Source organism: Camarhynchus parvulus, chromosome 1, assembly GCF_901933205.1.
Source record: "Camarhynchus parvulus chromosome 1, STF_HiC, whole genome shotgun sequence".
Lineage (NCBI taxonomy): Eukaryota > Metazoa > Chordata > Aves > Passeriformes > Thraupidae > Camarhynchus > Camarhynchus parvulus.
In genome coordinates this window covers 106,612,958-106,625,338 of record NC_044571.1, presented here as the reverse complement: position 1 = coordinate 106,625,338, position 12,381 = coordinate 106,612,958, and the positions used below count along the sequence as shown (strand labels likewise).

The following is a 12,381-nucleotide window of genomic DNA, read 5'->3' as shown; positions in this document are numbered from 1 at the left end:
CTACTGCAATGGATTAGAAGCAGGGTGGTCTTTTATTTGCTGACATGTATTGCTGAGTGTCTCAGGGAATGACACTTTTCCAGAGATGGTAGTTATTAACCTTCAATAGATACATATATCCTAATTTGATGATGCTGTATTGAATCATCAAATGGTTTAGTTTGGAAAAGACCTTTAAGCTCATTGAATCCAGCTGTTAACTCTGCACTGACAAGTTCACCACTGAACCATGTCCCAAGTGCCACATGTGCACGTCTTTTAGATCCTTCCCGTCATGGTGACTCCGCCACTGCCCTCATCAGCATCTTCCAATGTCTGAACACCATTTCAGTGAAGAATCTTTTTCCTAATAGCCAACCTAAACCTCCAACTTGAGGCTATTTCCTCTTGTCCTGTCCTGTCTTGTTACCTGGGGGCAGAACCCAACTCTCACCTGGCTGAAACCTCTTGTCAGGGAGCTATAGAGAGTGATAAGCTCTCCCCTGAGCCTCCTTTTCTCCAGGCTAAACACCCACAGCTCCCTCAGGTGCTCCTCATCAGACTTGTACTCCAGTCCCTTCCCCAGCTCCACTGCCCTCCCCTGGAGACAATCCTGCGCCTCAATCTCCTTGGAGTGAGGAGCCCAAGATTGGACATAGGATTCAAGGTGTAGCCTCATCATTCACTGCCATGTACAGGGGGACAGTCACTCCCTTGGTCCTGCTGGTCACTCTATTCCTTGTTCAGTCCAGGTGCCATTGGCCTTCTTGGCCGCCTGAGCACAACCTGGCTCATGCTCAGCTGCTGTCAGCCAGCACTGCCAGGTCCTTTTTGGATGGGCAGAGAAAAACAATCAATCAAAGCCATGATTTTTTTGAGAGAATCTGTTTTAAAACAACTTAAAGGCTACAGTAATGGAGACAGTACATTTTGTTAATGTTTTAGAAGTGTCTGATTTCACTGCTGCTGTTTTCTACATCTGTCACTTATATTTAGCTCTGTTGTCTTGGTACTGTTTGTCAGTGCTAAAACAAAGCCATGTTTCTTTGTTGCTTTGACTGTCAGTGCTCTCTGCTGGTGTCATCAGCCAGGTGGTGCTAATAATGTTGTACTAAATTACATAGGCTGGTAACATGAACTTAATGCTGCTTTCTGACACCTTTAATCTGTTAATGCTCTTACAGCAGAATGTGGTGTAAGATTCAGTAAAATCTTTAGCAGATCTGCGTGTTTGATGAGAGGCAATTTCCCATTGCTGGAAATTCTGCGTTACTCTGCCGGGTAGTAGGAATGCAAGTTTTCTGAACCTAAGCATTCTGTATATACCGTTCACTCTTTAATTAATTCTTTGAGTAATTCTTTTTCATTCATTCAAGTTATGCTATTCTTCAGCGCTCTTAACTCTTCCAAATGTAAATTTCTATGTGCCTCTTACAATGTCTACCAAAATCTAAAATGTGGTGTCATTTCAAAATTAAAAATAAATCATTGACAATATAAGGACAAGCATAATAAAAGAAGGCGGTTCTTAAATTGTTTCAGTGTCTAAAAGAAAGGCCTTTTGAAATATTTTCTTGCATTCATTAACCCTTCAGTTTCTTCCATAGTGACGTCATGGAGGAAGTATTTATGAACAAGCTGTTTAAACTAAATTAGTTCATCTCAGTAATAAATAAATTAGAAAAACCACGCTTGTTTTACTGAGGGGTTTTAATTTTAATGGTTGTTTTCTTTCTCTAAAGGAGATCTTGAAACAGAAATATGTATAATGTTGTGACCTCAATAACATAGACTCAGGTAAAAGTCTGAACTAACTCATACAAATACAAGTGACTGCTAAGCAAAAAGCCTTTTGATTTTAAAGTGCTTTTCTTTCTTCAGACTTTGGGCTGGTAAAGTTTGCTAATGGGCAGAGTTTAAAGCAGAGCAGGACAGCACCGTATGAATAGATGATGTTGAATGTGTGGTCACAAATGTATAGCTAAGGATTAGAAGTCGATCTCTGCCGTGCTGGTGTCAGTTGGTGGTCATTGCTTTAGAATCAGCATCTTTGCAGTGAGCAGCCTCCTCTGTCTGGAAGCTGTTTGCTGTGAATTCTCACACTGTACCATCAAGAGGCGCTGTGCTCAGAGCAGTGGCCACATGTCCAGTGCTCATTTGGTTTTTGAGGCTCAGAGAAGGCTGAGAGAATATCAGAGATGTGGATACTGAACTGATTGGCAACTGCCTGCCTGCATTAAACTTTTGTCTGACTGAGCAGGGGTAGCAAGAGGTCAGAGTGCTGCAAGGTAGGAAACATCAGAGAACTGGAAATTATGGAAGTGAGGAGCCCTGGGCATGCTGGCAGTGACTTCCAGCCTCTTGGAGCCTTGTGGAAGTGTAGACATCTTTTGAAGCATTCCATGTGGCACTGCTGGACTTGGTCACTGCATGGAATTATTGCCTGCAATACATGAGTGGTCTTGTTAGATGATCAAAACAGTATTTTCTGACTATTTATAGCTCTACTCCTTCTGTTCCATTTTAATGACTATGTATTTTAGTTAACACCAATGTTGACCTGGTTTTAACACCTTCAGAAAGGAGAATAAAACATTTTTTCAGGGAATAAGTTTTTAACATTTTATGGCTGCATGGAGGCTTTTATGGAGGTCTCTTCCGAAATATTACTTCTCATTTATAAATGATCAAGTTTTTTGGTCAAACCAGGTAACAGTTTAATGAGGTCTAGAATATAATATAGTAATACATAGGTTGACTTAAATTTGATAATGCATACCTTTGTTTGTTTCTTTTTTGCTTAATTAGGTGCTCTAACACTTTCCTGTTAGTGGCATGCATGTATTAAAAATTATATCCTGACATCTGTATAAATTTCATGCCAGCAAAGTCTTTAAACAACGTACCATAATTCTGGCTGATGCTTAAGTTAGTTGTAATTAAAATTAAGCACCTGGTTTGAAGCACTGTTCCAACTGACAACCATCTTAGATTTGAATGCCAAAAATGTCTGGTGTGTCTCAGTAAATTTGAATTACAAGTTCAGTAGGTAGTGGGGAAAAGGGATCATTGCTGATCCTAAATTACAGGAAGAGTTCTGTTTTTGAATAACAGCTCAATCCTGACTAAGCAATAATTAGTTTCTCTTTGATTACAGCTTCATGGGATTAGAAGATTTATATAACCTCCTGAATCTTATTTTTGTTTTCCTTATCTTACAGGCTTTCAAAGCAAGCTCTCATTTTTCTTGTTTTCTTCATCATACTTTATTAGTCAAATGAAGTACTAGGTGGAAACTTAGTTTGTAAATACTGCTCTTTTGTTGGAGAGGAAAAGGAAAACATAGAAATACTTTTTATCTATTTAAATGAATGAAAATAGTAGAATTGGTGGATATTAAAAAAAAATTAAATCTATTACAACTTTTAACAAAATTAGCCAACAGACAGGGCAGTGGGCCACTAAGGTTTGTATTTAGCTTGTTTGATGTCAGGAGGGTTTTGTTTGCTGTTGGAAACTTGCTCACTAGCTGAGATCTAGTTGTTCAAAGAAATTTGATGATCATTTCTTCTGTTTATTTCACTTTCTTTTTCCACCATTTCTGAGGCACATTCAAAGAAAGATTCAAATTATGTTCATGCTGAAAGAGTGGAGCTTGTTGGGATGTCTTCTGTTAAATAATTGTGCCATACTTTGGCTCACCAGTCTCTCTCTAAGAAGCAGACTTGTAAAATAGTGTGTTTTGTGTGGGTGGTGCAACAGAGTTAATGGGAAGCAAGTAATGCCTTTTTATAAGAATTTAAATGGATTAAAATTGTCTTGGTCTGATTCAGAAACTTGCAGCACAAGCATCAACATTTCCCTCTTCCCCTGTTCACTGGGTGACCGTGGCTGTAAGATCTTGGTTGATTAGGGATCCCAGATATATTTTGGTGCATTGCTTTGAACTGATCTGGCATGAAGTGTCTGGACTGGAACAGACCTGTAATCAAAATTTTCAGGAAATTTTCTGATTTCCAGATCTCAAATGATACCACCTGTTAAGGCATGATATCCACAACATTTGATGGTAATTAGTGTGTTCCTTACAAATTCATTCTTTTCAAGTATTGACTAGAACTTTTTGGTTGGTTTATTTTCTCTTGTGTTTTATATGTCCCTTTCAAATCACAGTTATTTAAAGATAAAATGCAACAGTAACCTTTCTGAATCATCCACAGTTTAGATAGGCAAAAAAAATCCTGCCTATCTTCCTCCCATTTCACCCTGTAGTGTCTCCCTACTCTTTTTCATATGAGGCCACAAAGAACTTAAGAAAAAAAGCACTGGGTGCTGCATTTTGCAAAGCTCTGTTTTGGTGCCATCTCTGCTTATCAATAAAAATTTATCCTCAAGTGGTTGCCAGTTCCCTTCTTCCCTGAGAAAGATTCTCTGGGGAAAGTAGAACTCTTTAGTGGATTGAAGAGTACACAGTATGAAGTGTTTGTGTGAGCAGTTGACTTTTGAGTCAAACACAACAAAAGTTGCTTTTGAACCTGAATAGTTCAACACATTCACACAGCAGGATCATGGATTTGTCCCAGCTGTGCTGTGATGATGGTTACAATGATCCTTCATTGGATTTCAGAAAATATCAGGTAAAATGCTGGAAAACCTTAACCAAGGTCTGGCAGAAATTGGGAGGAGAATGTTATATATGAAGATTCCTTCAAAAAAGGAAAAAAAAATCAAATGTCTTCTTAATAAATATTTTTTTTTCATTCCAGCTGCATATATGTAGAAAGAGGTAGAATTTCACCATTAGGTGACAAAAAGCATTTGCTGTCATGGATTGCAAAGTATACTTCTAATATAAATTAAAAAGGAAATGTTTTCTCAATTTACAGTAAGCCTTGACTATGAAGAACAGGAAAGAAAAAGTTAGGGTTTTTTTCAATAAGGGATGAAAATTTTAGATTTATAACTTCATGCAAGATTGCCAGGGCCTGAGGCAAACGAAACAGAGCATGTATCTGCTTTACAGCTGCAAAAATAATTACAATGACTATCTGTGGAGTAATCTCTAATGGATTATATTTTGTTAGCATTTCATTTTGTGATGTTAGAGCCAAAATAATTCATAGTAAATGAGGGAAAAAATACTTGTTTTGAAGTATCTGTGGCCTGGACCTTTGATGTCCTCCTAGGCATTCTATTTAGAACTGGTTAATTTGTGAAAGGTCTTGGTTTGCAGGCAAGGTACTATGCTTGTCAAGCTATTATAAGACTAAGGAGTGTAGAAATTATGGAAGTAATTTGGTTTTATTATGTAAGTACTGGACTTCTTTGTTGCTTCAAAGGTGCTAAAGCCATCTGAGGTGCTATCTGATAGTCCTTTCTCTTAGGTTTATGAGGTCTTTCAGACTTGAAAAGCACTTATGCTTTATTAAGATCACTCGATTTAATTTTTTTAAACTTCAGGCTGCTTCTTTTTATATGTCTCTTAAATTTATCCACGTGATACAATCTTCAGCAGTAATAAGAAGCTTCTTACTCATGGTCAAAGCACCTTTTTCGTGTTGCAATAGAACTGTGGCATAGCAAATAAACTCCTCTGCACTTTCATGTGCTGTTGGCACTGGGAACTGGATGTATGGGAGGGAAGGGTTAGTAATTTAGGGCAATTTCTGTGTCTTTTTCTTTAATGTTCTTTAATTTGAAGAAGTGGGAAGAAAACCAAAAAAAGTAATAATATGATAAGTGGCTCCAAGCCAGATTAAGTCTCTAAAGTATTCAGTAGAAAAAATTCTTGGACTTCAATAGCTGCAGTGTCCAGCTATCCATTTGCACTGCATGATTTATAGTGATCCATGTGTCTGGATGGCTTGAGGGTTTCTTGGGAACACAAGAAATTGTCTTTGGCTGTTAACACCAAATTCAGTATAAGCAGAACAAGGATATGTAATGTTTTCAGTGTATGTGAGTAGTGTTTTAATACTTCTATAGCCAAAAATGTATTAGAAATGCAATTTTGGTGCATCAATATATAAGGGAATACAGTAAGGAAGATGTAAGAGAATGTGGGTTGAAATTAATAAAGTTTTGTTGGATACAGAAGGGATTTTAAAGGATTGGTCTTTTGACTTACCTTGCTGAATAATAGAAAATTACATCATTCCCCTTTTTAAAAACATGATGTATAGCTGAAAATATTTTCAAATTTCCCAAGTTCATAGAAGGAAAATATCCATGGGTCTTGGCATTTAGGAAGAGAAATACTTTGATCTTAGGTGTAGCATGTTTGCTCAGGCTTTTGTACAGTAAGAAATAGGTACGTTTTATTTGTTGCGGTTTTGTTTGTTTGGTTGGTTTGGTTTGGTTTGGTTTTTGGTTTTTTTAATAAGCTCTGTACCCTAGATCTGTTGAAGAGACCTAATCTGTCCAAGAGAACATGGTCATTCAAAAGCATCCTCTTGTTGTAGACTTGATGACCTCCAAGGGCTCCTTCTAATCTAAATTATTCTATAAAATCTTTTTTAAGTCCTATAATTCTGTTCTATTTGTTTTTATTGTTAATGTGATAGAAACATTTTATCCTTGACTATACTCTTTCAGAGCATCACTATGTCCTGTTTCCAGGGCATCCAGAAATTTCAGTAATTGAACTGAAATATTAGAAATGTGAGTGCTTCAGTGTGGAAGGGGATTAGTAAATGCAAATGTTTGGTGAGATCTGAACTATGTTTAAGTCTTTTTGACACACAGATATTCTTTGTTATTTCTGGAATTTATGTCATTTAGCTAGTAAAGTGGCAAAATATTCTTTATTTATTGTTTTTGATTCCTGCCTACACTTCTCTATCAGTGTGGAACTTTCCCAGTTGTATATTACATTATAATAAAAGCAGGTATGAGGAAGGTGTATATACCTCTGTCCCACAGCAGGTGACCCATTTGCCCTCAGACCACTTTAGAAGGTCTCACCAGCATGAAAGACCTTACAGAGAGGGATGGCTTTGTGGCAGCGCTGTACATGCCAATTTGTAAGAACAACCACATTCCTTAACAGCTGACAATAAATCTCACTTCCCCTTGAAGCAGCATTAACAACCAAACCCCTGTTCACCAGTGAATGTCCATGTATCTGGGGTCCATGGCTTGGAGGATTTTTTTTTTTTTGCTGCAGCTTCTTGGCATTATTTACTGTTGACACAAGATTGTTGCAGGTAGCAAGAGTGACATACAGCTCTGTAAAAATCCTGAGAGTCCTTTGGGTGCAGTGTGCTATTCCATTACCCTACCCTTTGTTGAGTGTGAATGGAGGAACAGCAGTGGAGGGGACTAGAATGTTATATTTGTTATCATTTGAGTTATTTATTTTTAGATTGAACCTAATGCCACTTACTTGGCAAGGCTTAGAAATGCCATTATTCTGTTAAACCATGTCCCTGTGTAGTGGTCTGTTGAGCACAGGATGATGTCTGTACTTTCCTAGAAAGAAAAATAATCACACAGCTATTGATAAAATCCATAGTGGATGACTGGAGGAAACTAGAGTTTCCTAGGCCTGGGCTTGGCCAAATGATGAGAAAGAACAAATTCTAATAATGAAGCTACAATAAAAATGTTTCTTTGTGTGCAAAGGTGGTAATTGACAAAAGGTGCAAAATCAATTTCTAAATGAAGGATGTTTATCCTGGTTTAGGCTAAGTGACAACTACCAGAGATCAGGAAAGGTTTTTAATATTTTTTCTTTAAAAAGACACAAGCCAGATTGCAAAAATGAGTTTGGCTAAGGCTGGGCAAAAGTTTAGTGATTTGTAATGTCATCAAAGAGCTGGGAAGTTTATTTAGTTGGTTGATTTTTGCCCTAAATTTAGGGACACAATTTGTGTGGCCAGTGGCCAACCTTTAACCATAAACCTCTGAGTTACTGGCAGGCTGACCTTGTGTCTCAGGAAAAAAGGGACAGAAAGCAACCTCTGCAGTGCTTTCCCCCAAGTCACATTCTACCTGGGCAGAAGATACTGTGCCATCTTCAGCTGAGACAGGAATCATGGAATGCTTTGTGTTGGAAAGGACCTTAAAGACCATCTCATTCCAACCCCCTGCCATGGGCAGGGACACCTTCCACAGACCAGGTTGCTCAGAGCCCCATCCAGCCTGGCCTTGAACATTTCCAGGGATGGGGCATCCACAGCCTCTCCAGTCCATGCCAGGGCCTTGCCACCCACACAGTAAAGAATTTCTTCTTAATATCTAATCTAAACCTGCCCTCTTTCAGTCCAAAGCCATTACCTCTAGTTCTATCACAACATGGACTTGTAAAAAGTCCCTCTCCAGCTCTGTTGATTAACTGATCTGTTTGTTAATATAAAATACAGTGACAACATTAAAGGCCAATACAAAACACTTTGCTGCACTATTAGTGTATTATTGAGTAATTTTTTGCTTCATTGCCTTTATTCTTTCAGTTCTACGGGATGACTTCAGACAAAACCCCTCAGATGTCATGGTAGCTGTGGGGGAACCTGCAGTGATGGAGTGCCAGCCCCCAAGAGGTCACCCAGAGCCAACTATATCCTGGAAGAAAGATGGGACCCCTCTGGATGACAAAGATGAGAGAATTACAGTAAGTATAAAAATTTTTTTTCCAAACAACAAAAGAATCAACTAATCCAAATTAATTCCTTGTCTCTTGAGCCTGTGGGCATCTCTGGCTGTGCTGTCCTTTCCAGGATGTGTCCTCTCCTTGCCCCACAGGCAAGGGTTAGTTTGCATTTAGCTTGGAATGTAACCTCTCATCTCCTAGTACTTCATTGCAGGGTATACATTTGTTTGTTAAAGAGGCCTATGCAAAACCTATATTCTTCTCTTCCTTAGAGGAATTGGAAGCTTGTGGAAATGAAATTCATTGTACTCATCACTGTCCTATAATTTTCATACCTTTCATCCACCTACAGATTTTTGCAGTCTTTAATATCTGCCTTTGGTTGGAAAGAGAAACTACAAGTAGTCTCGGTGAGATCTTTTGTAATTCTGCTGAAAATAGCACATGCAGGAAAGTTGTGTGTTGTGTTAGAAAGGATAAAAAGGGTTTGGGGATATAGACACATTTCTTTAGAGAGATAATGGCTTATCCCACCATCTTACATAAATCTGTTTTTTCATTAGAGGTGTTGTCATACTCATTTGTATCTGTAACTTGCTGAATGCAGTGCATGACTATTCCAGAGTATGGATAAAGCAGCTTCTCAAATCATAAAACTATCCTTTTGAAACAGTAAGCTGGTGAGCCTAAACATCTTGCAGAAATGGCAATGAAAAACGGGGTTCAAAAATCATTTATTTGCTGCCAATGTGGTGATAGGAGAAACATCTTTCCAGATGAGAGAAATTGTATCATCTGAAAGCACACACTGTCCTGTTGGTACTGGAAGGATTTCTAATGTAAAGCAGGATTAGAGGCACATACCATTTACATGCCTCAATCACATACCAAAATGAGGGAATTGTTTAATGGAAGTACTCTCAGACCCCAGCAACCTAAGTATAAAATTACCATTTTGGTTTGAGATTGAAATTGCCTGTTATTCCATTTATTTTGTGCAAACAGCACAAAGCCCAGGCATTCTGCAGTTGTGGCGTATGCATACATTTAAATGTTTAAGTACCCTACCCAACCTATACTGATTGCTGGCTATTAACTCTGTTCCTCCAATCATACTTGCTAAGAACTTGCAATTTCCTTTTCAAATCTCCTTCCAACCATGACAAGTCAATTGACCTGAGATAAAGAGAAGATTCCAGTGCTACCTATGTTGCTCTTTTTTCCTCCAGGAAGAGCTTTCTAAACTTGCATTTTTTATTGCTGTAGTTTATTCTTGCAGAGGATTTTCAGGCGTTGCCTATTAAGTACATTTCTTTTGTTATACATGAAAACTGTTCCAGCTGCCAGAACAAAGACATACCCAGAACAAGGGTAGCTATCACTGACTGGCAGTGTCACCTGGAGTCGTTAGAGCTCTTCTTAGGATGAAATAAAGCCCCTCAGTTTGGTTTTATTTTCTGGTGTTTGTATCAAATGCTCACCCAAACAGTATTCTTTCACCACGTCATCTGGCAGAGTTATTGTTTGTTATCAATTGTCACCTCCCAGAAGCAAGCAAATGAAAGTGAGTTTTGATGTAGGTGTAGATTCACACTTGTTTCAGGTACCCAAATGAGGGCTTGTCTCCAGAGTTGTAAATTAACAGAGCTGCCACAGCCCAGCTTAGCCGTGTCATATGTGCCTGGCATTGTCCTCAGCAGCACTATTGATATCGTGGGGGCTCCCTGACACAGGCCAGAGAGCCTGAAGCAACATTGTAATGCAGATTTGCATCCTCTTACAGCTGTAGCAGGGTCTTGCCAAGTGGATAAATAGGCATTCAGATGCACCTCTTTGCAGTAACCATCTGTATGATCTTGCTAGTGGCTGGGAGGGGAGTGGGGATTGGGACCTGGAATGGACAACTTATTAAAGGGCAGATGGGAATGAAATGCTAATTGTGAAACCTGACTTAGAATCATTCCATTTGTGTTCATTTATCTCCTTAAAGGCATTTCTATTTCAGTTTGGCAACAGGAATGAAAAAAACCTAGAAGAGTACAAAAGCTGAAATAAGGATGAAATTACAGGGTTTAAGTGACAGGTTCCTTTTTTTTTTTTTTTTTCTAATTGTCTATTTTTAAAATGAACACCCACCTTTATGTAGTGGCAAAATTTTGATTGACTCAGTGGCAGTAAATTTCCATAATACAACTGGTATTGTAAAGGAAAGTGTGACTTTCCTCTTCTTAAGCCATGAAATTAGCAGATCAGGAAATGTCAACCTATATGTCTTGGTGTTCAATGAATATGTAATACCAGTGGGCATTTAATTAATGAAAAAGCTTGAGTGGCTCCACTTCTAAACCATTTCCAGTTGTTTTCATTCTTATAGGTTTGTTGATCTTTGACTCATTACAATTTTAAGAGTTCTGTAAGTGTCAAAGGCTGCATGAGGCACATTGTATTAATGCTTTCCTTTCTGGCAAGAGATTTAAAATAAACATTAAGACTGTACTTTTTCTGAATAAGGCATGATGCTTGACATCTTTTTTGATTCATATCTGTACTTTCTTCAAGGAGATGGTATCTCCATGAAGCAACCTTATTTTTAATATATGGAAGAATTTTTCTCCTCTGCAATGACAGTATCATCTGTGAGTCAGAAAAACTGGACTTTACAGAATGAGTTCTAAGAGTGCCAGAAAAACAGAGCTGGAAGCTCTGTTCCTGACTGAGAGGTTGAAGCAAAAGATGTAGATAAGTAAGATTTAAGTTAGGGCATGACTTCCTCAGGAATGCAGTAAAAAGAAAATATTATTTTGTCCTGGGTAGAGTTAAGGAAATCAATGTGTTTATGTAGGTGAGATAATAAAAATCAGTCTATTCATATTTTTGGTCCATTTGTAGGGAAAATAAATGTGCTATGAAGAGGAAAAAATAGTATATATCTTTTAGGTTATAAACTAGGGAATGGAACAAATAGGGAATGAAAGTTAAGGGTGAGGCCAGAGCTGTCTGTGAAGGGATTTATAGAAGCAGACATTTTATTTGAGCAGAGCTTTCCCAGTAGTGCCCAGTTTTAGAGACTTGGTGCAGGCTCTTCAGTGCACAAATGTCTGCTGGGTGCACCTGATGAAGAATCATCACCAAAATATTTTTTCTCTCTACTCTTTAGTGTGTTGTCTATATTTTCTCAGTGCATTGGAGCTCAACATGATTTTCCTCATGTGTGCTCTGTACACCGTGGTATGAAAGCAGATGCTTGACATGATATTACAAATGAAGCTGTAACAGTCTTGCCTGAGAAGCAGACACTTACCTTTAGCTTAATTTATTGAATTACAAAACAGTTATCATGAGGACAGAGAAGAACTAGTATGATTCCATGCTCGCCTAGTTAATTTTTCTCACCTAGTTAATTCCTAATGTGGAATCGGGAATCCCTCCTGTAATAAGGGGTGCCTCAGCTCAGTCCAGTGGGTAGCTCTAATTTCTCACTGCAAACAGTGTAAGGATCAAATATATTTTTCCAGTTTCTCACATGATCCATTTGCACTGGGAGAGGCTGTGGGATACTCCTCTTGGAGCTGAGACTTGGTGGAGAAGGAAGGTGCAAGGTGTTGTCCATGAGAGAGGGAGAAGGGAGCGCAGCAGGGTGTGGAAGTTCCTGGTTCTGTTTCCAGCCATTCTTACTGTTTACACATTTGGCACTGGTGAAGTTCTTCACTGGTGAAGACCCACCCATAGCTTGGAGCAAGAATCTATGCCAGGGCTCCAGGCTGCCAGGTATCCTCCCCAGGAGCAGCCCTGCTCCCAGCCCCATCAGTCTA

At 38.6% G+C, this 12,381-nt stretch overlaps 1 protein-coding gene across 5 annotated transcripts in view; it reads left to right on the top strand.

The window, feature by feature from the left end:
- The window catches only part of ROBO1 (roundabout guidance receptor 1), a 688,715-nt gene that overhangs the window by 567,694 nt on the left and 108,640 nt on the right, over window positions 1–12,381 (top strand). For all 5 annotated transcript variants that reach the window (XM_030954600.1, XM_030954625.1, XM_030954591.1 and 2 more), the window contains one exon: window positions 8,433–8,590. In XM_030954600.1, the coding sequence (XP_030810460.1) occupies window positions 8,433–8,590 (158 nt within the window). The remainder of the gene's footprint in view (window positions 1–8,432; window positions 8,591–12,381) is intronic.